The sequence below is a fragment of the Oncorhynchus kisutch genome, unplaced genomic scaffold (assembly GCF_002021735.2).
Source record: "Oncorhynchus kisutch isolate 150728-3 unplaced genomic scaffold, Okis_V2 scaffold4044, whole genome shotgun sequence".
Taxonomy (NCBI): Eukaryota; Metazoa; Chordata; class Actinopteri; order Salmoniformes; family Salmonidae; genus Oncorhynchus; species Oncorhynchus kisutch.
The window spans coordinates 153,886-177,679 of record NW_022265989.1 but is presented as its reverse complement, the minus strand read 5'-3'; the positions used below and the strand labels follow the sequence as shown (position 1 = coordinate 177,679).

At 47.7% G+C, this 23,794-nt stretch overlaps 1 protein-coding gene across 1 annotated transcript in view; it reads left to right on the top strand.

Moving 5' to 3' along the window:
- The first annotated feature begins 191 nt into the window (after window positions 1–191).
- The window catches only part of LOC109887639 (chondroitin sulfate synthase 1), a 100,880-nt gene continuing 77,277 nt past the window's right edge, over window positions 192–23,794 (top strand). Inside the window, exons 1-2 of the mRNA XM_031822005.1 lie at window positions 192–888; window positions 3,924–4,419. Of these exons, the coding sequence (XP_031677865.1) occupies window positions 578–888; window positions 3,924–4,419 (807 nt within the window). The 5' untranslated portion in view covers window positions 192–577. The remainder of the gene's footprint in view (window positions 889–3,923; window positions 4,420–23,794) is intronic.

Genomic DNA, 23,794 nt, shown 5'->3' with positions numbered 1-23,794 from the left:
TCTTTCACTTTCACCGGCTCATCACCAGGGCATTCTCAGCTTGTGATCAGACTTGCACGTCAAATACTGGAAGGAAAAAAAGCTGAGACCACTGCGTAATCACACACCCCAGCCAGTCAGAGCGCTCCTACGGAGTATCCACTAGGTCAAATCACACAGTTAAGCCGCGTTGCTGCTAAAGCGTTTTCGACATTCTCACAATGGCGAGGTAGTGGAAAGAATGGGTTGGCTACGCGTCTCTGGGCGAAGAAGAAACCATACATTTTGTTGAAGGTCGCAGTTTTTTGTCATTTATTGATAGCGACGGAATGCTTGCTGATTAGTAGGGCCACATGAAGAGAGGAGTGTACGTTCAGGTGGTGGGTTTATGGAGACTGCTACGTATGCAGCAGCCAGCTTACATCGGGACCAAAAGCGGGTTGGAGAAGAAAGAGGCTTTCCTACCATGAGAGCGAGTTAACCCCGTTTTTTTTATGAGGGAGAAACAATTGAACCAATATTGCTTTACAAAGACGCTGTGTTGGCAACAGCGAGAATAGGCTACGAGGCAAATCGGAGTTGGGTCAAGTTTTGGGGAATGGCAGGTCGAAGCCGAAGAGCATGGTTTAGTGTTCTGTTGGGGCTGGTTGTCGGGTTCACCCTGGCTTCCAGACTCATATTACCGAAGGCTACGGAGTTGAAGAAATCCGGTCAGAAACGCAAGGCGAACCCAGCCGGTTGCGGGTTGAACGGGGGTCTGAGGAGAGAATTCGGTGGGATATTATGGCCCCCGCAAGATAACGGATTTTCGGCGACCGAGAAGCCAGTTCCGAGGTCCAACAATTTCCTTTACGTCGGCGTCATGACTGCCCAAAAGTACCTGAATAACCGCGCCATCGCGGCACATAGGTAAGTTATGTGTAGAAATAGAAGGAATGTTGCTTTTTCTCTTTAACAAGATACCATTTTCAGCTATTAGTTTTCTGTCCCAGGGTTTCAGTACGCATCAGTTCTGTTCATTCCTCTCCCCATTCTGAAATTGTCAGCCTACATTTTACATAGGCACTTAAAGATACATATTGTTGCTAGTTTTCTGCCAAATAGGGATACCGAATTTCAACAATGTTGCCTACACTCTTAAGTCTTATGCAAAATTGTTATTAATCTAATCGATACAAATGTTGCTAGTCGCCATTTAACAGTGTATCAATGCCATGTGTGGCTGTGGCCTGTATTATGATAGACCTTTTTCTTGTGAGCTATTAAACACCTCAACGTTAGGCAGATCATGTCCTATAAGTTGGCAAGACAAAACCTTGTTGGATATACTATTATAGATGATATACAGTCACTTTAACGTGTCCTAAGTGACATTTAGAAGTCTTTGTTACAGGGTCTATGTTATAACATGCTCTCAACATTCACATTCACACCCACATTTACCCTACAAACATCATACTTCAATAGGCAAACTCTTCTGTTCAGTTTTTCAGGCCTTTGCCAACTCTGAACACATTCGCTTCACAATTGAGCTGTATCATTCTGTGGTGATGGTTTTGCCATCAGATGAGCTGCGTGGGCTCTTTGGTAGGATAGTTTTTAATTAGATTTAGTAGGCAATGGCTCCATCCAAGATATCTCCAATTGTGAGGGGTTTCTGTAGGTGTTTCGTTGTAGACTAGCACTGATGCTATTAGTATAGCTCTAAATGTAGAGATGTCTGTTTGGAAAGAGTAAATGTTAATGTCATTAGCCTTGAAATGTCTTTCATCTAGGCCCGACTGAAATGCAGTGAATGTGAAGCTGAAGGTTTTATGAAATGATGGGTTGGACCGAGAAGACAGCCTGCAGACTCAACAGTGCTATCTTTTCATTTGTCCAGTCATGTGGAAGATTCAATATAATTCAGGGGAAATGTGTTTGCACATCTGCAAACACATACAAGTATATCTGTATTCAATCAGATTAATTAGTAGAGTAGTTTATTTAGTCTCCCTCGAATGTCCTTTCAATGGACCGATCATGATGAACGTCTAGAGACCTGAGAAGGAGATATCTATCACAGTATTTTACATCCACTCCCATGTCTTTATTTTGGACCCAAAGTAAAGTCCCATTTAGTTTATTTTCAGTGCAGTGTCTCAGTTGTTAGTTAATTACTAGATTCCCCATTCAAATACAGTTCTTTATCCTAATGAAACATTACTGGTGCTCAGTTGGGTAGGGCTCAAGTCAGTGGGCTCAGTGGGCTCAAGTCAGTGGGCTCAAGTCAGTGGGCTCAAGTCAGTGGGCTCAGTGGGCTCAAGTCTGTGAACCTCTTGTAAATACAGGTTATAACACATGTTGTGCTGTGTTATTACATGACGTTCCTCCATCTATTTGACATTTTAGTCATTTATTAGACTCTTACAGTAGTGAATATTAGAGGTCGGCCGATTATGATTTTTCAACGCCGATACCGATTATTGGAGGACCCAAAAAGCAGATACCGATTAATCGGCCGATTTAAAAAAATAAAATAAATAAAAATATTTTTTTTATTTATTAATAAAAAATAAATATATATATTTGTAATAATGACAATTACAACAATACTGAATTAACACTTATTTGAACTTAATATAATACATCAATAAAATCTATTTAGCCTCAAGTAAATAATAAAACATGTTAAATTTGGTTTAAATAATGCAAAAACAAAGTGTTGGAGAAGAACGTAAAAGTGTAATATGTGCTATGTAAGAAAGCTAACGTTTCAGTTCCTTGCTCAGAACATGAGAACATATGAAAGCTGGTGGTTCCTTTTAACATGAGTCTTCAATATTCCCAGGTAAGAAGTTTTAGGTTGTAGTTATTAATAGGACTATTTCCCTCTATTCCATTTGTATTTAATTAACCTTTGACTATTGGATGTTCTTATTGGCACTTTAGTATTGCCAGGCTAACAGTATAGCTTCTGTCCCTCTCCTTGCTCCTCCCTGGGCTCGAACCAGCAACACAACGACAACAGCCACCACACCGAAGCAGCGTTACCCATGCAGAGCAAGGGAAACAACCACCCCAAGGCTCAGAGCGAGTGAAGTTTGAAACGCTATTAGCGCGCGCTAACTAGCCAGCCATTTCACTTTGGTCACACAAGCCTCATCTCGGGAGTTGATAGGTTTGAAGTCATAAACAGCGCAATGCTTGACGCACAACGAAGAGCTGCTGGCAAAACGCACGAAAGTGCTGTTTGAATGAATGTTTATGCGCCTGCTTCTGCCTACCACCAGTCAGATTGTATGCAACGCAGGACACGCTAGATAATATCTAGTAATATCATCAACCATGTGTAGTTAACTAGTGATTATGATTGATTGTTTTTTATAAGATAAGTTTAATGCTAGCTAGCAACTTACCTTGGCTTACTGCATTTGCGTAACAGGCAGTCTCCTTGTGGAGTGCAACGAGAGAGAGGCAGGTCGTTATTGCATTGGACAAGTTAACTGTAGATTGCAGGATTGGATCCCCCGAGCGGACAAGGTGAAAATCTGTCTTTCTGCCCCTGAACAAGGCAGTTAACCCACCGTTCCTAGGCCATCATTGAAAATAAGAATATGTTCTTAACTGACTTGCCTGGTTAAATAAATATTAAATAACAAATAATACATATAAAAAATCGGCAAATCGGCGCCCAAAAATACCAATTTCAGATTGTTATGAAAACTTGAAATCGTCCCTAATTAATCGGTCGACCTCTAGTGAATATATATATATAAACGTTTTCCCCCGTGGGAATTGAACCCACAACCCTGGCGTTGCAAGCACCATGTTTTACCAACTGAACCACATTGGACCATCTATCTATGTCCTTTGTGGGCCCAGACTTGTGTGTGTGTGTTAGTACTCTTACCCACTCTCCATCCTATAGAGTACCTGACCTCTGCCTGTGTCTCTCTCTGTAGAACGTGGGCTCAGACCATCCCGGGCCATGTGGAGTTCTTCTCCAGCGAGGGTTCGGACACCACCATCCCCATCCCCATCGTGGCGCTGCACAACGTGGACGACTCCTACCCACCGCAGAAGAAGTCCTTCATGATGCTCAAGTACATGCACGATCACTACCTGGACCAATATGAGTGGTTCATGCGGGCCGACGATGATGTGTACATCAAGAGCGAGCGCCTGGAGGGCTTCCTGCGCTCGCTCAACAGCAGCGAGGCCCTCTTCCTGGGCCAGACGGGCATGGGTGCCCGCGACGAGCTGGGCAAGCTGGCGCTGGAGCCAGGTGAGAACTTCTGCATGGGTGGCCCCGGCGTGATCATGAGCCGCGAGGTGCTGCGCCGGATGGTTCCTCACATCGGCCAGTGCCTGCAGGAGATGTACACCACGCATGAAGACGTTGAGGTGGGCCGCTGCGTGCGGAGGTTTGCCGGCGTGCAGTGTGTCTGGTCCTACGAGGTAAGAGCAAAGATGGCGGCTGGTCGTATTGTATACTGCAGTTAGTCCATCTATCACTGCTTTTGAAGGTTTATTTTTAATTGGTGTTATACAATAGAAGGCTGGGTAGAAAACCATCTGAGAATGAGGATGTAGTCGGTAGAAATGTCCTTCAATGTAGTCCGTCTGAAGTGTACTAAAATGTGAGGGGAATCGCCAACAAGACGCCTATCTTGGTTTGAAGTACTCTGTGAAGTGAAAGACATCATGCAGTGGATTTCCCACACACCACAGTAGTGTCAAGGGCATAAGTTGATAGTCAGTAGATCTGGCACCTTCAGCAGGCAGTCCTTAGACTATCTCCTGGCAGATTTACTATTCACAATATATTTATGTGACCATATGATTGCTTGACAGTTCAAAGAAAGGTACAATTCCATTAAATGATGCTGAGACCAGGGCTCTGAAGTGCCATTTTGGTTGCATATGCTCCCACTGTATATATTTCTCTGTGTGACCTGACATGTTATTTTGGGAGCCCCAGTGCATCTAGGAGAAAAATGAGTCCGATATGAATTGCTGTAATGATTAGGGTTTGCTGTACCGTCGTTCCCCAGTGACCTACTGTAGAGTAAAAACCGAGCACATATTCGTTACTGTCATGGCTGCACCTTTACAACAGAGAAGATGGACTGTTTCAAACACAAACAGGTAAAACGATGTGACCCATACTACTGGCGAAATATTTGTTTCTTCCTGTGGTGGGATTGGTGGGCTGCATTCGTAAACCATGAATGTTTACACCTTGTTCCGTCATGTTACCTCATTATCTAGCGAGCTAACAGCCTGGTTACTTCACCATTCTATCCACTACACATTAGAGGCACAGAAAGAAAGGAAAGGGGTGGCTTCTTCAGCAGAGCAAGGATCACACCAATGAGTGAATGACTGATCTCTTGCATGTCGTCACCCACAAACTCGACGTTTTTAAAGAGACCCTGTACAATTCTAATGTTTTGCATCTCAATAGGTATACAATGTAGAACCCAAATTTTTCAATGGCGGGTTTTTGTTTCAACATTTAGCTTTTTATAATAAACAAATGTCTTTACACTGTTAAATATTCATTTACATAGCACAACGTGTGCTTCATATATACTGTATCTCAATCAATTTAAACTTTATTTTCTGGCCAAACAATATTTTTTTCCCCCGCTTATACGGCAATCAAACTTCCTTGTTTCAGACTTTTGCTTTCTAACGTGCGTTGTTCTAAAATCAACCCCATTTAAGGTTCTGCAGGCGTAATTTAACAAGGTTCTGCAGGCGTAATTTAACAAGGATCTGCAGGCGTAATTTAACAAGGATCTGCAGGCGTAATTTAACAAGGATCTGCGGGCGTAATTTAACAAGGTTCTGCAGGCGTAATTTAACAAGGTTCTGCAGGCGTAATTTAACAAGGATCTGCAGGCGTAATTTAACAAGGATCTGCAGGCGTAATTTAACAAGGTTCTGCAGGCGTAATTTAACAGGGTTCTGCAGGCGTAATTTAACAAGGTTCTGCAAGCGTAATTTAACAAGGTTCTGCAGGCGTAATTTAACAAGGTTCTGCAGGCGTAATTTAACAAGGTTCTGCAGGGGTAATTTCGGCTATCAGAGATTATGGGTTGCAGCCTGGCAAAAGGTGTCCGTTTTCTGACTGACAGCCTTTGTTAGTGTGTTCATCTCACAGTAACTGTGGAGCTTTCGTGCTGCTGTCCTCCTCACAAGCATTAGACAGAGACTAGAGAGGGAACTGTCAGAGTCTTAATTAAACTGTCGATCAATTCATGTCTTTATTCATTAGGACCACTTGATCTGACGTGTGCGTTTGCTTACGCCCCGGCGCCCCGCTGGTCCTTTGATATCAAGGTTATTATGACCCAGAGTCACTTCGGTGTGTGTGTGTGTGTGTTTATTGACCAGTTTGTAAACCATAACAAGACATGTTCTGTTTGCAGTTGTCCACTGGGTTCCTTTGCCAACTACCAGAAACAGTATGTTGTGTATTTTGGCAGCAGACACAAGGCCCGGGACCCACCCACCATACGGTTGACTTGGCATTCTTCATTTCAGTTAGTCATTTAGCCATAAATCAAGTCACGGGTTCCATAGTCACTGTTGAGACATGCAGCTAAATGCACATTTCCCCCATCCAAATAAATCTGCATATAATATCAGGCCTGTGAACAAATTGGTAAAACACAGCATCTGTTCAGTTTTTAAAGCTGCTAATTAATCTGGTTTGGCAGGTGGAATGAGACAGACATGTCTACTGTCTCATATACAGAGTTCAGTCCCAGCCACCTTTACGACCTGCCTGGGGCCACTTTTAAACAGCCATTTGATGTGAGTTTTAATTACAGCTTATTGTTTATCTAGTTACAGAGAGCAGAGCCAAGCAACTGCATCATTAATATCAGTGAGAGTGTGTGTGTGTGTCTCCGTCTCTCTGTCCTCTTCCTCCTAAGTGTGTGTGTCTGTGTGTGTGTCTCTGTCTCTCTCTCCTCTTCCTCCTAAGTGTGTGTGTGTGTGTCTCTCTGTCCTCTTCCTCCTAAGTGTGTGTGTCTGTGTCTGGCTGTCCGTCCGTCCCTTCCTCTCTCCTCATCACATCTCCATGGTGAATCTAAATGACTGTTTAACATGACATTGTCTGAAATCTCAGACAATTTCCACATTTTGATGATTCAGTCCATTGGTAGGAAAACATGCTGACATCACAGTGGAGGACTTTACTACTAAAATACAGATGAAAAGTCTCTTCTGAAGATGTATTCCTTCAATAAGAGGCAGTTGTTTGGTCAGCCAAGCCATCAACAGTGTGTTATGTGGGAGCGTTTGAATGAATGTCTGTTCATTAGTCTATTTAATGTGGTGAAGGAAGAGAAAGAGGTGTGACCCAAACCAAGGCTTATTATTCATCTAGGAGTCCAGTCTTAGATGTGAGACACAAAGCCTCTCTTTGTGGTACTGCTAATAAAACACATCCCACTAACTAGTTGAGGGGTGGGATGGATGGATGCAGGGGTGGGATGGAGGGGATGGATGGATGGAGGGGATGGGTGGGGTGGATGGAGGGGTTGATGGAGGGGATGGATGGAGGGGTGGATGGAGGGGTGGATGGATGGATGCAGGGGTGGGATGGAGGGGATGGATGGAGGGGTGGATGGAGGGGTGGATGGATGGATGCAGGGGTGGGATGGAGGGGATGGATGGATGGAGGGGATGGATGGATGCAGGGGTGGGATGGAGGGATGGAGGGGTTGATGGATGGAGGGGTTGATGGATGGAGGGGTGGATGGATGGATGCAGGGGTGGGATGGAGGGGATGGATGGATGGAGGGGTGGGATGGAGGGGTTGATGGATGGAGGGGATGGATGGAGGGGTTGATGGATGGAGGGGTGGATGGATGGATGCAGGGGTGGGATGGAGGGGATGGATGGATGGAGGGGTGGGATGGAGGGGTTGATGGATGGAGGGGTGGATGGATGGATGCAGGGGTGGGATGGAGGGGATGGATGGATGGATGGAGGGGTGGGATGGAGGGGATGGAGGGGATGGATGGATGCAAATAATCACATGGGCTCACAGTGAAATATGGTCACGTGATTGTGTCTGTATAGGCCCAGGTCTCACTCCCTGACCAAAGGACCATATCTGGTTTCCTCAGTAATGCCTGCCTGTGGAGTTAGTTGCTATGGTAGCTGTGCATCCATGTCTCCCTTCACTACGAGTGAGTCAGTGTTGAGAGTCATTATCCAAATGGTGTTTTAGAAGAGCCCTCCAGTGATTCAGAAAGAGCAGCAGAACCGCCATCACTGGGCTTTGAGTCTATTGATCCTCTATCACAGCCACAGAACCCAGGGGTTTCTGTCAGACTAGCTGTTATCATACACTACAAGTATGTGGACACCTGCTCCTCGAACATCTCATTCCAGAATCATGGGCATTAATATGGAGTTGGTCCCCCCTTTGCTGCTATAAAAGCCTTCACTCTTCTGGGAAGGATTTCCACTAGATGTTGGAACAATGCTGTGGGGATTTGCTTCCAGTCAGCCACAAGCATTAGTGAGGTCAGGCATTGATGTTGGGCGATTTGGCCTGGCTCGCAGTCAGCATTTCAATTCATCCCAAAGGTGTTTGATGGGGTTGTGGTCAGGGCTCTGTGCAGGCCAGTCAAGTTCTTCCACACCGATCTCGACAAACCATTTCTGTATGAACCTTGCTTTGTGCACAGGGGCATTGTCATGCTGAAACAGGAAAGGGCCTTTCCCAAACAGAACTGTCTAGAATGTCATTGCTGTAGAATTAAGAGTTCCCTTCACTGGAACTAAGGAGCGTAGGGTTGTTGGTGACCATATTACTGCCACAACCTGCGGTCACCAGTCATGAAGGCAGTCAAATTCCACGTGACCATTTAGTCACAGTAGTTAGGCTTCTCCAAGCTCAGATGCTGCTGCTGGTCATTAGTAACCTACCAAACTTGCTAACTGCCTGGTTCTCAGCACTCTATTGTCCCTCTAATCACTCAGACATCAATGTAAATGTAATGGAAGATCTAATGATACTCTTCATTAGAGCTCATGTTCACAACATTTCTATAGGCTATGCAACTGTGTGAGAAAACATTAAATAGAGAAGGATCCCATCAGCTTTCTAAAGGCCAGGCCTACTATATTCTCAACGTTCCTGATATGAAGCACATTGCTTCTCTTTACAACAGGAGTACAGCCTACCTGGCTGGCATGAAAAACAAAGCAGAGATCATGACTTTTCGCTTCATGCAGCCTTACAATGTATTAAAAATCCAAACATATAGCCCAACGTTTGTAGAACAACTATAGTTACATGAATAACTCTACATTAAGCCTATAGGAGGACCTATTTCTTTGTTAACCACTCAACACAGAATAGCTGCATGTGGCCACTCCCCCATATCGTTTGGAGAAAATATTATATTTTATTCAGCTTTGTTCAATTGTATTCTTCATACTATAAAATAGTGCCATGGAATTCTAAGCAAACCTTGTCTGCTAAATGAACTAGTGTAGCCCACAGCCATTTGGGATGGCCAGATCAGGGCCTAACATCAGCACAACTCAGAGTATGTTATTCTGTTCTTCTGAAATAGACTCCACTCCAGCTGACGCTTGGCATTGCACATGGTGATCTTAGGCTTGTGTGGGGCTGCTCAGCCTTGGAAACCCATTTCATGTATCTCCTGTTGCAGCTCGGCAGTCCCGTTTTGTGAGCTTGTGTGGCCTACCACTTTGGTTGAGCCGTTGTTGCTAATAAACGTTTCCACTTCACAATAGCAAAAAAAAAAGAGACTTGTTGGAAAGGTGCCATCCGATGACAGTGACACGTTGAAAGCTCTTCAGTTCGGGCTATTCTACTGCCAATGTTTGTCTATGGAGATTGCATGGCGGTGTGCTCGATTTTATACACCTGGTTGCCGCAAGTGGATCTTCCATCGAGACAATAACCTCAAGCACACATCAAAATCCCCAAAGAAATGGTTCATTGGCACAAAATCTACATGTTGCAATGCCCATCTCAGTCTCCGGACTTGAACCCCTTTAAAAACCAGTGGTTTGAATTGAAGAGGACAGTCCATAAGTACAGATGAAGGATATCAAGGATCTGGAAGGATTCTGTATGGAGGAATGGTCTAAGATCCCTCCCAATGTGTTCTCCAACTCAAACATTTTAGAAATAGACTCAGTGCCGTAGTACTCACAAGGTGAGGTATTGATAACTCGGGTGTAAATAATTGACCCCTACCTTTTTTTCTTTCTTTTTTTTATTACTTGTTAAAGAATTGTATTAGTATTACATGTCATTTCCCTCCAACATTTCTGCATACAGTAATTTTTGCACATCTTATAATAATCCTTTTGGACGACACTATTTGGTTTGTGGCACATGCAAGGAGTTAACCCTGGTGTTACAAGCGTTATGCTCCAATCAAATGCGCCATTGAAATGATGTTAGGAAGGTCAAAGGGTGTCCTGCCAAGGGGAGAGAGGGAGGTTCTAACTTGAACATCCACACCTTCCAAGTCTTCCATTGATGATACGACTGCATGATTTACACAATCTCACGTTAGGGTTCATCCCAGAGAGGCAGCAAGTGGGAGGGAAGGGAGGGCTCTTGGATTTCACAACATGTTTGTTGGTTCTTTAGTCTGTTTTTCTTTCGGAGGAGAACCAGTATTTCAGAGTATTTCAAGATAAGGCAGGACTTCTCCTCCTGCCAGATGAATCCACAGGAAGTCAAACGCCCACATCTGTACTTTACTGTACAATGCCTCAACATGCTCTCTCTCATACTGTCCCATGCTCTCTCTCTCATACTGTCCCATGCTCTCTCTCATACTGTCCCATGCTCTCTCTCATACTGTCCCATGCTCTCTCTCATACTGTCCCATGCTCTCTCTCATACTGTCCCATGCTCTCTCTCATACTGTCCCATGCTCTCTCTCATACTGTACCATGCTCTCTCTCTCATACTGTCCCATGCTCTCTCTCATACTGTACCATGCTCTCTCTCATACTGTCCCATGCTCTCTCTCATACTGTCCCATGCTCTCTCTCATACTGTCCCATGCTCTCTCTCTCATACTGTCCCATGCTCTCTCTCATACTGTCCCATGCTCTCTCTCATACTGTCCCATGCTCTCTCTCTCATACTGTCCCATGCTCTCTCTCTCATACTGTCCCATGCTCTCTCTCTCATACTGTCCCATGCTCTCTCTCTCATACTGTCCCATGCTCTCTCTCATACTGTCCCATGCTCTCTCTCATACTGTCCCATGCTCTCTCTCATACTGTCCCATGCTCTCTCTCATACTGTCCCATGCTCTCTCTCTCATACTGTCCCATGCTCTCTCTCTCATACTGTCCCATGCTCTCTCTCTCATACTGTCCCATGCTCTCTCTCATACTGTCCCATGCTCTCTCTCTCATACTGTCCCATGCTCTCTCTCTCATACTGTCCCATGCTCTCTCTCTCATACTGTCCCATGCTCTCTCTCTCATACTGTCCCATGCTCTCTCTCATACTGTCCCATGCTCTCTCTCATACTGTCCCATGCTCTCTCTCATACTGTCCCATGCTCTCTCATACTGTCCCATGCTCTCTCTCCTACTGTCCCATGCTCTCTCTCCTACTGTCCCATGCTCTCTCTCCTACTGTCCCATGCTCTCTCTCTCATACTGTCCCATGCTCTCTCTCTCTCATACTGTCCCATGCTCTCTCTCATACTGCCCCATGCTCTCTCTCATACTGTCCCATGCTCTCTCTCATACTGTCCCATGCTCTCTCTCATACTGCCCCATGCTCTCTCTCATACTGTCCCATGCTCTCTCTCATACTGTCCCATGCTCTCTCATACTGTCCCATGCTCTCTCATACTGTCCCATGCTCTCTCTCCTACTGTCCCATGCTCTCTCTCCTACTGTCCCATGCTCTCTCATACTGTCCCATGCTCTCTCTCATACTGTCCCATGCTCTCTCTCTCATACTGTCCCATGCTCTCTCTCATACTGTACCATGCTCTCTCTCTTTCATACTGTACCATGCTCTCTCTCATACTGCCCCATGCTCTCTCTCATACTGTCCCATGCTCTCTCTCATACTGTCCCATGCTCTCTCTCATACTGCCCCATGCTCTCTCTCATACTGTCCCATGCTCTCTCTCATACTGTCCCATGCTCTCTCTCATACTGCCCCATGCTAGCTCATACTGTCCCATGCTCTCTCTCAAACTGTCCCATGCTCTCTCTCATACTGCCCCATGCTCTCTCTCATACTGCCCCATGCTCTCTCTCATACTGTCCCATGCTCTCTCTCATACTGTCCCATGCTCTCTCTCATACTGTCCCATGCTCTCTCTCATACTGTCCCATGCTCTCTCATACTGTCCCAAGCTCTCTCATACTGTCCCATGCTCTCTCTCATACTGCCCCATGCTCTCTCATACTGTCCCATGCTCTCTCTCATACTGTCCCATGCTCTCTCTCATACTGCCCCATGCTCTCTTTAGCTCACTCTGTATCAGATAGTACCAACTGAAATACCCAACAAGTCTTCAACAATCTCTCTTTTTCTCACTGTCCTTCTGTCCTCTTTCTCCTTGTCTGTTGTTTGTCTCTCTCCGACTCTTCCTAACTCTCCATCTTTCTCAATTCAATTTCAATTTAAGGGCTTTATTGGCATGGGAAACATGTTAACATTGCCAAATCAAGTGAAGTAGATAATAAACTATGAAAATTAACAGTAAACATTACACTCACGAAAGTTCCAAAATAATAAAGACATTTCAGATGTGTTGTACAGTGTTGTGACGATGTGCATATAGTAAGTACAAAAGGGGAAAATAAATAAACACATGGTTTGTATTTATAGTGGTATCTTTTCTTATGTCAACAGATCTGTGATATCTCTCTCTCACACTGGTCTTTGAGACCTAGCCTATAGCATCTAGATTTAGTTGTCTTCACAGGCTCAAGTTATTACAAGGGGTTTTTCACACAGAAAATGACTGCCGTGAACAGCCTGCCTAAAGTGTAATCATATCACTGCTAGAAGAAGAATGGTAGTTCCAGCTGTAACCAACATGATCTTCCATCCTACCACTGGACTTCATCACCTTCTGGTGTGTCATGAGTTCAGAAGGTTGACCGGGCCAAATGCCATAAGACAATGCCACACCCAGTGAGCAGAGTCAGTCACCTGTTGTACGTCTGATTTAGGTTGATTTGGCCACGTTAGCCAGTTCTCCTACGGTAAGGTCCCTGTTCATGTCTTCAGTAGCATGTCCTCTATCAGACAGAGCGTTATTAGGGTTGCTAGTCTAGTGGATATCTGTAGGTAGGGCCTTCACAGCTTGGCACAATCTAAAGAGCTCCTGGTAGGATGTATCACTGCTAACCTCTTGGGCCATGTTCAGTTGGGCAAACTGTAGCAAAAATGAAACTATTTTTTACTTGAGAAGCCATTCCACTTCAAACCGTTTTCTCCCTAGTGAACATAACACTTCTCTGGATTTCTCTAGAAGCACGTGTGAGCTGTGGAGTGGATTAAGCGTCCTAGTATGGTAAGAGTCCTCTCAGACAGAGGGTTTCATCGTACTGTGTAGGAGGCTTAGCCTGGTGTCCCAGATCAGTTCCTGTTGTATAGGCTAGCCAACTCCTTGTCAGTGACAGTTGTAAAGCCTCTCTCTCTCCTCCTCTATCTCCGTCTCTCTATCCCTCTGGGGTTTTTCTCTCTCTCAGATGGCAGGGAATGTGGCGAACCTTGTGTATTTCTAGACATCCTGTGGCTGCTGGTGTATGTGTGTTCTCTCTTTTCAGCGTTGCCTCGCACCACGCTAAACTTAGACCCCAAACAAGCAAATAAATGTTGACAGAAATAAACACAAACAGTGGCCAAAAGAGATGGATTTTGCATGAATTACAGTGGGTTTTCTCGACATAAAATGCACCCTCTGTCTAGCTTCAGGAGATGCTAATGATAAGCATGGCAGTGACATGACTACTTTTGGGAGAAAATTACTTAGAATTAGATTTGATCTGCTTTAGTGAATCAAGAGTCTGTCTGTCTGAGGGCTGTTGGTCTGTCTGAGGGCTGTTGGTCTGTCTGTCAGTCTGAGGGCTGTTGGTCTGTCTGTCTGTCTGTCTGAGGGCTGTTGGTCTGTCTGAGGGCTGTTGGTCTGTCTGTCTGAGGGCTGTTGGTCTGTCTCTGTCTGTCTGAGGGCTGTTGGTCTGTCTGAGGGCTGTTGGTCTGTCTGTCTCTGTCTGAGGGCTGTTGGTCTGTCTGTCTCTGTCTGAGGGCTGTTGGTCTGTCTGTCTCTGTCTGAGGGCTGTTGGTCTGTCTGTCTCTGTCTGAGGGCTGTTGGTCTGTCTGTCTCTGTTTGAGGGCTGTTGGTCTGGCTGTCGGTCTGAGGGCTGTTGGTCTGTCTGTCTCTGTCTGAGGGCTGTTGGTCTGTCTGTCTCTGTCTGAGGGCTGTTGGTCTGTCTGTCTCTGTCTGAGGGCTGTTGGTCTGTCTGTCTCTGTCTGAGGGCTGTTGGTCTGTCTGTCTCTGTCTGAGGGCTGTTGGTCTGTCTGTCTCTGTTTGAGGGCTGTTGGTCTGGCTGTCGGTCTGAGGGCTGTTGGTCTGTGTCTGTCTGAGGGCTGTTGGTCTGGCTGTCGGTCTGAGGGCTGTTGGTTGGTCTGAGGGCTTTTGGTCTGTCTGTCTGAGGTCTGTTGGTCTAGCTGTCTGTTTGAGGGCTGTTGATCGGTCTGTCTCTCTGAGGGCTTTTGGTCTGTCTGTCTGAGGTCTGTTGGTCTAGCTGTCTGTTTGAGGGCTGTTGATCGGTCTGTCTCTCTGAGGGCCTTTGGTCTGTCTGTCTGTCTGAGGGCTGTTGGTCAGTCTGTCTGTCTGAGGGCTGTTGGTCTAGCTGTCTGTCTGAGGGCTGTTGGTCTAGCTGTCTGTCTGAGGGCTGTTGGTCTGGCTGTCTGTCTGATGGCTGTTGGTCTAGCTGTCTGTCTGAGGGCTGTTGGTCTGGCTGTCTGTCTGAGGGCTGCAGCTGAAGGATCTAGGCTGTGCAGTGTGTACCCATCCCCACCCTGCGAGAGAGAGAGAGAGAATTACACTGTCATTTGTTTGGAGACGTGTGCTGGGTGATTCTTGTTTTACACTCTCCTGTATACATGAGCTCTCTCAGCAGTCCCCTTACTCTCGCTTGCTCTCTCGCATTTAAACTAAGACTTGGTTTACATTAGGATGCATTTGAGCACTGTGTTGTTGAAGAAAACCGTCAGTGATTGTAAACCGTCACCCATTATTATGGAGCCTTGAGAGTCCTTCTTTATAATAGTCTGTTGTAACCATGTGGTTGTTGACCTCTGGACTTCCTCTCTGCCTCTTGTTGTACAGTTGTCATTCACATTTGCTCAGGCCTAAATCATGCATCGGGAGATACAAGATTTATGGGAAAATGGGAGTGGGCCTTGTCCAACCACAGTCAGTCAATCACTCAAAATGGGATCTGATCTCCTGTATGTAAGAGAACAGCTCTGTGTGTATCCAGTAAGTGAATTCCCATACCTTGTGTCAGCAGTAGCAGCTTTCCTTTCATACCAACAGAGAAACCTGCAAGAACAGGGCTGATGGGAATCACAAGCATCCCCTGCTGCGTGGTATGAACCCACCGTTTTAATCCGAATTTCTCCTGAGTGGCCTGCCTTCCTCGGGGTCCTTCCTACCTTCCTCTGGGTCCTTCCTGCCTTCCTCGGGGTCCTTCCTACCTTCCTCGGGCTCCTTCCTACCTTCCTCTGGGTCCTTCCTACCTTCCTCTGGGTCCTTCCTACCTTCCTCTGGGTCCTTCCTACCTTCCTTGTGGTCCTGTCTACCTTCCTCGGGGTCCTTCCTGCCTTCCTCTGGGTCCTTCCTACCTTCCTCTGGGTCCTTCCTACCTTCCTCTGGGTCCTTCCTACCTTCCTCGTGGTCCTGTCTACCTTCCTCTGGGTCCTTCCTACCTTCCTCTGGGTCCTTCCTACCTTCCTCGTGGTCCTGTCTACCTTCCTCTGGGTCCTTCCTACCTTCCTCGGGGTCCTTCCTACCTTCCTCTGGGTCCTTCCTACCTTCCTCTGGGTCCTTCCTACCTTCCTCTGGGTCCTTCCTGCCTTCCTCGTGGTCCTGCCTGCCTTCCTCGTGGTCCTTCCTACCTTCCTCGGGGTCCTTCCTACCTTCCTCTGTGTCCTTCCTACCTTCCTCTGGGTCCTTCCTACCTTCCTCTGGGTCCTTCCTACCTTCCTCTGGGTCCTTCCTACCTTCCTCTGGGTCCTTCCTACCTTCCACTGGGTCCTTCCTACCTTCCTCTGGGTCCTTCCTACCTTCCTCTGGGTCCTTCCTACCTTCCTCTGGGTCCTTCCTACCTTCCTCTGGGTCCTTCCTACCTTCCTCTGGGTCCTTCCTACCTTCCTCGGGGTCCTTCCTACCTTCCTCTGAGTCCTGCCTACCTTCCACTGGGTCCTTCCTACCTTCCTCAGGGTCCTTCCTACCTTCCTCTGGGTCCTTCCTACCTTCCACTGGGTCCTTCCTACCTTCCTCGGGGTCCTTCCTACCATCCTCGGGGTCCTTCCTACCATCCTCGGGGTCCTGCCTACCTTCCTCGGGGTCCTGCCTACCTTCCTCGGGGGCCTGCCTACCTTCCTCGGGGTCCTGCCTGCCTTCCCTCGGGATCCTGCCTGCCTTCCTCTGGGTCCTTCCTACCTTCCACTGGGTCCTTCCTACCTTCCTCGGGGTCCTTCCTACCTTCCTCGGGGTCCTTCCTACCATCCTCGGGGTCCTGCCTAGCTTCCCCGGGGGCCTGCCTACCTTCCTCGGGGTCCTGCCTGCCTTCCCTCGGGATCCTGCCTGCCTTCCTCGGGGGCCTGCCTGCCTTCCTCGGGGGCCTGCCTGCTCCCGTACACTAGGAACAAGAGAGCCCGTGTACTGGGGCTCTAGTAGGTATTTTCTTCAGGCCCCACTACTGCCGTTCCCCTACCTTACTTCAACTCAATTAGTCATTATTAATATGTCACTTTGTTCACGCCGTGTTGCACACGGTTCAGGTTTAATCTGATAAATGTGGTGGTTAGGGACGCTCTTCCTCTTCCTGTCAGAGGTAGATGTGGGGGGATGGAAAGTAAAAGCTGATTGGCCATGCGCGCACACACACACACACACGGCTGTCACTCTCTCTCTCGTTTTCTTTCTCACGTCTCTGAGCCCATGTAATGAATAGGTCTTCAAACAACAAAGAAGGTAATGGTTGGAGTTATTCATGTAGTCAGCCACTTTAAAGCTGCTACCATGTTTACTGATTCAACTGAAATGGTGTGGCTGTCACAGGAAATCAAAGTCCTCAATTACACGTTTTCAGGACCGGGAGTTGGAGCTTTAAGCCAGACGTGACTAAGGACAGGTCATGTGACTCAGGAAGAGTGTTTGGGTAGCAGCCTGGCTGAACTGCTTGTATTTCAGGCCTGTGGATCCGGTCCCCTTGTCCCCAGCATCAGCCTCTGGGAGATCACCTTGAACAACACAACGCAGCACAGCGATACATCACGCATCACAACATGCAGCACAACAGCAGACAAGGCGCGTGTACCTTCACAAGGCCCATAAATGAACATGGACATGGCCTTCCTGCTATGTCAGTTCTAGAGGAAACCCAGACTCCTCAGACCAACCGAAGCTGTGGAGACGAAAGCGTGTCATTAGCCCCTGTCTTACCGCCTTACCCTGTGTGCTCGGCTGATCCAGTACGGGGAATTATTGTCGACAAGGTGTCACATTCTCCCCCTGCCTCCAGGGCCCAGAGAACAGGGCCGGGGTTAACTCGGGCGCTCAGAGAACAGGGCCGGGGTTAACTCGGGCTCTCAGAGAACAGAGCCCCCCCACAGGGGCCCTCTGCACCACACAGACAAAGAGAGATGGTATGGCCAAGCCACACAGCCTGGAGGCTGGTTGAAGTGAATAAGGCTTGCCAGCCATGATTTTAGACTGATAGCGTTGATAGTAACTGCAGGTGGACAGCCATGCTAACTGGTGCTGTGATGGGCTAACTGGCTTTGTGCTAACTAGCCCTGTGCTAACTAGCTCTGTGCTAAATTGGCCTGTTAAACAGGCACTTTTGGCGAACCAGCTCTGTGCTAGCTATGTACTAACTAAGCTAACTAGCTCTAACTTAACTAGATTTGTGCTAACCAGCTCTGTGGCACAGGTCATGCGCATCAAAAGCAGTGCTTAGGTAGCACAGAGCTGCAGCCGTACGATCTGTTCTGGCTGTCACAGGGCCAAGAGGAGATATTATCTCTGCAATCAGTGATTTCTCTCACACCCTCTGGGTTTTGTTCAGGGACGGCATTAGCCGGTGCGGAGCTAACTGGCTGCTGCGATGCTGTTCAGGCGTTATGATCTGAGGAGATATTATCAGGAAGCAGCATCAGTTAGCCTATCAAACACCCCACTGGTTTATCTGAGGTGAGCAGAAGTTCTCTCACTACTGGATCACCTTCTCAGTGGTAGTTCAGCTATGAGGCTACTTGATTTCCTGTTTGTCTGAATCGACTTGACTGAATGATCGCTGTCTCTGTGGTTAGGCTAGTTGTTATCGTCAAGGTCTTCATTAGGTTTCTTTGTCACCTAACTTCTGACTTGCCTAGTTAAATGAAGGTTCAATCAAACATGTATAGAAATGTATTTATTTACCAAAGTAAGTTTAGTAATGATGGAAGGCAATTGAAACTCAATTCATGAATTGAGAATCCCTCATGGAAAGCATAGTCCATAGTGCTTTTCAATTCATGAATTGAGAATCCCTCATGGAAAGCATAGTCCATAGTGCTTTTCAATTCATTTCCTGAATGGACTTAATTGAAATGGAATTGGTCCTGGTTGAGATATACCTTGGTACAACACAGTGCTACACAATTGCCCAATTGTACCCACTAATCGCCCAAGCGATTAGTCTTTTGTCGTATCAACAAGGGTTCTGCTTTACCCTGTTTTGTCATGTAACTCTTGCTAAGTCATGTATTGACTTGAAAAATGAACAGTAAACATTACACTTATAAAAGTTCTCTCTTTCTCTGTCCACTTCTGCCTCTATCCTTTCTCTCTCTTCTGCACTTCCTCTCTCTGCCCACTTCTGCCTCTATCCTTTCTCTCTCTTCTGCACCTCCTCTCTCTGCCCACTTCTGCCTCTATCCTTTCTCTCTCTTCTGCACCTCCTCTCTCTGCCCACTTCTGCCTCTATCCTTTCTCTCTCTTCTGCACCTCCTCTCTCTGCCCACTTCTGCCTCTATCCTTTCTCTCTCTTCTGCACCTCCTCTCTCTGCCCACTTCTGCCTCTATCCTTTCTCTCTCTTCTGCACCTCCTCTCCTTTCTCTTTCTTTGTGTATCTGGCAGTTTGACACAGTCTGACAGGAAGTTGATTAGCTTGTCTGTTTGACGTGTCACTTCCACGACAGCCTCATCAAGTGATTCTGGACAAACCATTAGAGTAAGAGGCCTTTCCTGTTTAGGTTCTTGTTGTATTTTATAGCCCTTCAGCTCGTCTTTGGCTATGAGTCGGTGGGTGTTTACACAAGTCATTCTGTTTACCATGGCTACTCAATACTGCCACTCTGTCTGATATCATCATCAAGAGATGAATCATGTTTGTGTATTTTTTGTTGTTGTGATTTCACAACTTTTCCTTTGTACAAACAAATGTATGAATCACCCACTTCTAACTGAGACAGATGAAGTACAGTGTGTGTGTTGGGCACAGTCTTAACTGAATGAATGCACACGACCTTGACTCCCACGTCTCATGAGAAATGGGAAAGTTGTCATCGCAAAGACTCTTCACCTCTCTCTCACCCGCTATCTCTCTAGCTCTCTAGTCTGCTGTCCCCTCTCCTCTCCTCTCCCTGCCTCACCCAATCTTTTTTTACCAGTGTCTGTCTGTTTCTCTCTCTACATCTCCAGTCTGCTGCCCCCTCTCCTCTGTCTGTTTCTCAGATGACCGGTCTCTCTCTGATCCTCATGGGAACACCTGTACTGTGAGGTGAAGGGGCTGGCCATGCTTAAAGGAAAATTCCACTCAAACTCAAAATCTTTTGGAATTTATTTTGTTAGTCTACTGTTTATACAGTCATGTTTTTCATGTCAGCAATCAAGTTTTCAAGATCAAGAACTTTCAAAATACAGAAAGTGTCACAGTATGATGCATGTGTGAGTGTTTTAACATCACTGCTCCTCTGTCTCCCCCCTCCCCCGCCATGCCCTATGCCTGTGTGTCTGTGCTCCTGTCTGTGTCTATCCCTGTCTGTCTGTCTGTCTGTCTGTCTGTGCCTATCCCTGTCTGTGTCTATCCCTGTCTGTGTCTATCCTTGTCTGTGTCTATCCCTGTCGGTGTCCCTGTCTGTGTGTGTCTGTGTCTGTGTGTGTGTCTGTGTCCCTGTCTGTGTCTATCCCTGTCTGTGTCTGTGTCTATCCCTGTCTGTGTCTGTGTCTATCCCTGTCTGTGTCTGTGTCTATCCCTGTCTGTGTCTGTGTCTATCCCTGTCTGTGTCTGTGTCTATCCCTGTCTGTGTCTGTGTCTATCCCTGTCTGTGTCTGTGTCTATCCCTGTCTGTGTCTGTGTCTATCCCTGTCTGTCTGTGTCTGTGTCTATCCCTGTCTGTCTGTCTGTCTGTGTCTATCCCTGTCTGTCTGTCTGTATCTATCCCTGTCTGTCTGTCTGTATCTATCCCTGTCTGTCTGTCTCTGTCTGTCTGTCTGTATCTATCCCTGTCTGTGTCTGTCTGTCTGTATCTATCCCTGTCTGTCTGTGTCCGTGTCCCAAATGTTTCATGTTTGACACAATTAGGGTTACATCCCAAATGGCACCCTAGTCCCTATATAGTGTATTATATTTGAGCAGGGCACATAGGGATAGTGTTTCTAATAGGGGGCCGTTAATTACACACTAGAATATAACCTGTGTAGATAGTGGTCATTTTAACCACGTACCACTAGTCCTAACTTGTCTGAAACATCCGGCACTTCCTGCTTCTCACAGAGACAACAGTCCGTGTGGGTCTGTGTAAAGTACTGCAGGAGTAATACAACAGCACATACCCACCCGCTCTGCTAGAGTTTGGGAGAGATATCCACCCTAAATCAATCCTGATTGGGACAGCTATAAATACACTGGTGACATTGATTTGTTGTGGACAGTGGAAAGTGAGGCGGTGGTGGTGATTGAATGCAGACTGGCCTCTTTAACACGCTGTATGAAGTGGTTTATTAGATCAGAGGCTCTGTTCGGACGTGTCCTGTTTTATTACGTGGGCTGGCTGCTTCCTGTGACTAACAACTCTATTCAGTCTGTATTGCAGAAGGTCAGCGTTACAGCATGATCCACATTTGATGGCAATGTTCCCACGGAGACTACTACATTCACGGTAAACTCTGCATACTGTATGTCGGCTCAGGGAACACTAAAATAACACATCCTGGATCTGAATGAATGAAATATTCTTATTAAATACTTTTTTCTTTACATAGTTGAATGTGCTGACAACAATATCACACAAAAATGATCAATGGAAATCAGATTTATCAACCCATGGAGGTCTGGATTTGGAGTCACACTCAAAATTAAAGTGGAAAACCACACTACAAGTTTATCAATATCCCCTGCATCTGTGGAGCCACAGGATCTCTGTTGATTTTCTCTGTCTGCTGCTAGCCCAGTCACAGCCCCAGCTCACCAGCCCCCTGTCTTCCCAGCCTCAGCCCCAGCTCACCAGCCCCCTGTCTTCCCAGCCTCAGCCCCAGCTCACCAGCCCCCTGTCTTCCCAGTCACAGCCCCAGCTCACCAGCCCCCTGTCTTCCCAGTCACAGCCCCAGCTCACCAGCCCCCTGTCTTCCCAGTCACAGCCCCAGCTCACCAGCCCCCTGTCTTCCCAGTCACAGCCCCAGCTCACCAGCCCCCTGTCTTCCCAGTCACAGCCCCAGCTCACCAGCCCCCTGTCTTCCCAGTCACAGCCCCAGCTCACCAGCCCCCTGTATTCCCAGCCTCAGCCCCAGTTCACCAGCCCCCTGTCTTCCCAGCCTCAGCTCCAGTTCACCAGCCCCCTGTCTTCCCAGCCACAGCCCCAGTTCACCAGCCCCCTGTCTTCCCAGCCACAGCCCCAGCTCACCAGCCCCCTGTCTTCCAAACCTGCTAGCCCAGCCTCAGCTCCAGCTCACCAGCCCCCTGTCTTCCCAGTCACAGCCCCAGCTCACCAGCCCCCTGTCTTCCCAGCCTCAGCTCCAGTTCACCAGCCCCCTGTCTTCCAAACCTGCTAGCTCAGCCTCAGCTCCAGTTCACCAGCCCCCTGTCTTCCAAACCTGCTAGCTCACCCTCAGCTCCAGTTCACCAGCCCCCTCTCTTCCAAACCTGCTAGCCCAGCCTCAGCCTCCTTGTGCACGTCCAACCAACATGGCCTCCATTCAGTCCCAGCTTCAGCCCCTATCCAGTCAAAGCCTCCTCTCTCCTGCACCGCCACGGTGCACTGCAGGGCCCTCCACCGGCCTGCCAACTCACTCGTCTTGGTTTCCTTATTCTCGTTGGCTTTATTCCCCTCTTTAATTGTCTCCTCCCTCACCCGCCCTGCCAGGAATCGTTTAGCAGGCGGCGGCCAGGAGCTTTCTTCCTCCTCCTCCCCCTCCCTTTCCTTTCCTTCCACCCTTGTTCAGTCTCAGTCCTCTTCTCTCTCTGTCTGACAGCCTGGACAGTGCTGGCAGACGTCTTGTCCTCTCCCTTCCCTGTACATTTGTCCCTCATGTCTCTCTCTCTCTGTCCTATTCTAACCACAGTGCCCTTCTCAGCCTTTTCTCTTTTCTGTCTTTACTTCTGTCTGTCTGCCTGGTCAGCGCTGGGACACTCCTCTTCTGTCTGTCTGCCTGGTCAGCGCTGGGACACTCCTCTTCTGTCTGTCTGCCTGGTCAGCGCTGGGACACTCCTCTTCTGTCCGTCTGCCTGGTCAGCACTGGGATACTACTCTCTTCTGTCTGTCGGCCTGGTCAGCACTGGGACACTCCTCTCTCCTGTTCGTCTGCCTGGTCAGCACTGGGACACTCCTCTTCTCTTCTGTCCGTCTGCCTGGTCAGCACTGGGACACTACTCTCCTCTTCTGTCTGTCTGCCTGGTCAGCACTGGGACACTCCTCTTCTGTCCGTCTGCCTGGTCAGCACTGGGACACTACTCTCCTCTTCTGTCTGTCTGCCTGGACAGCACTGGGACACTCCTCTCCTCTTCTGTCCGTCTGCCTGGTCAGCACTGGGACACTCCTCTTCTGTCCGTCTGCCTGGTCAGCGCTGGGACACTCCTCTTCTCTTCTCTGTCTGCCTGGTCAGCACTGGGACACTCCTCTCCTCATCCTTCTGCCCTCCTTCTCTCCTTCTCTGCTCAGTAGCCCACCACCACTCCTCTCCACGCAGTCTGTCTGTCTGGCTGGGCAGTGCTGGCATCCTCTGGCTATCCTTCCTCTCTGAGCCAGCGTAGTCCTCGTCATGCTCCTGGTGTCAGTCTGTCTGTCTGGCTGTGCAGTGCTGGCATCCTCTGGCTATCCGCCCTCTCTGAGCCAGCGTAGTCCTCGTCATGCTCCTGGTGTCAGTCTGTCTGTCTGGCTGGGCAGTGCTGGCATCCTCTGGCTATCCTTCCTCTCTGAGCCAGCGTAGTCCTCGTCATGCTCCTGGTGTCAGTCTGTCTGTCTGGCTGGGCAGTGCTGGCATCCTCTGGATATCCTTCCTCTCTGAGCCAGCGTAGTCCTCGTCATGCTCCTGGTGTCAGTCTGTCTGTCTGGCT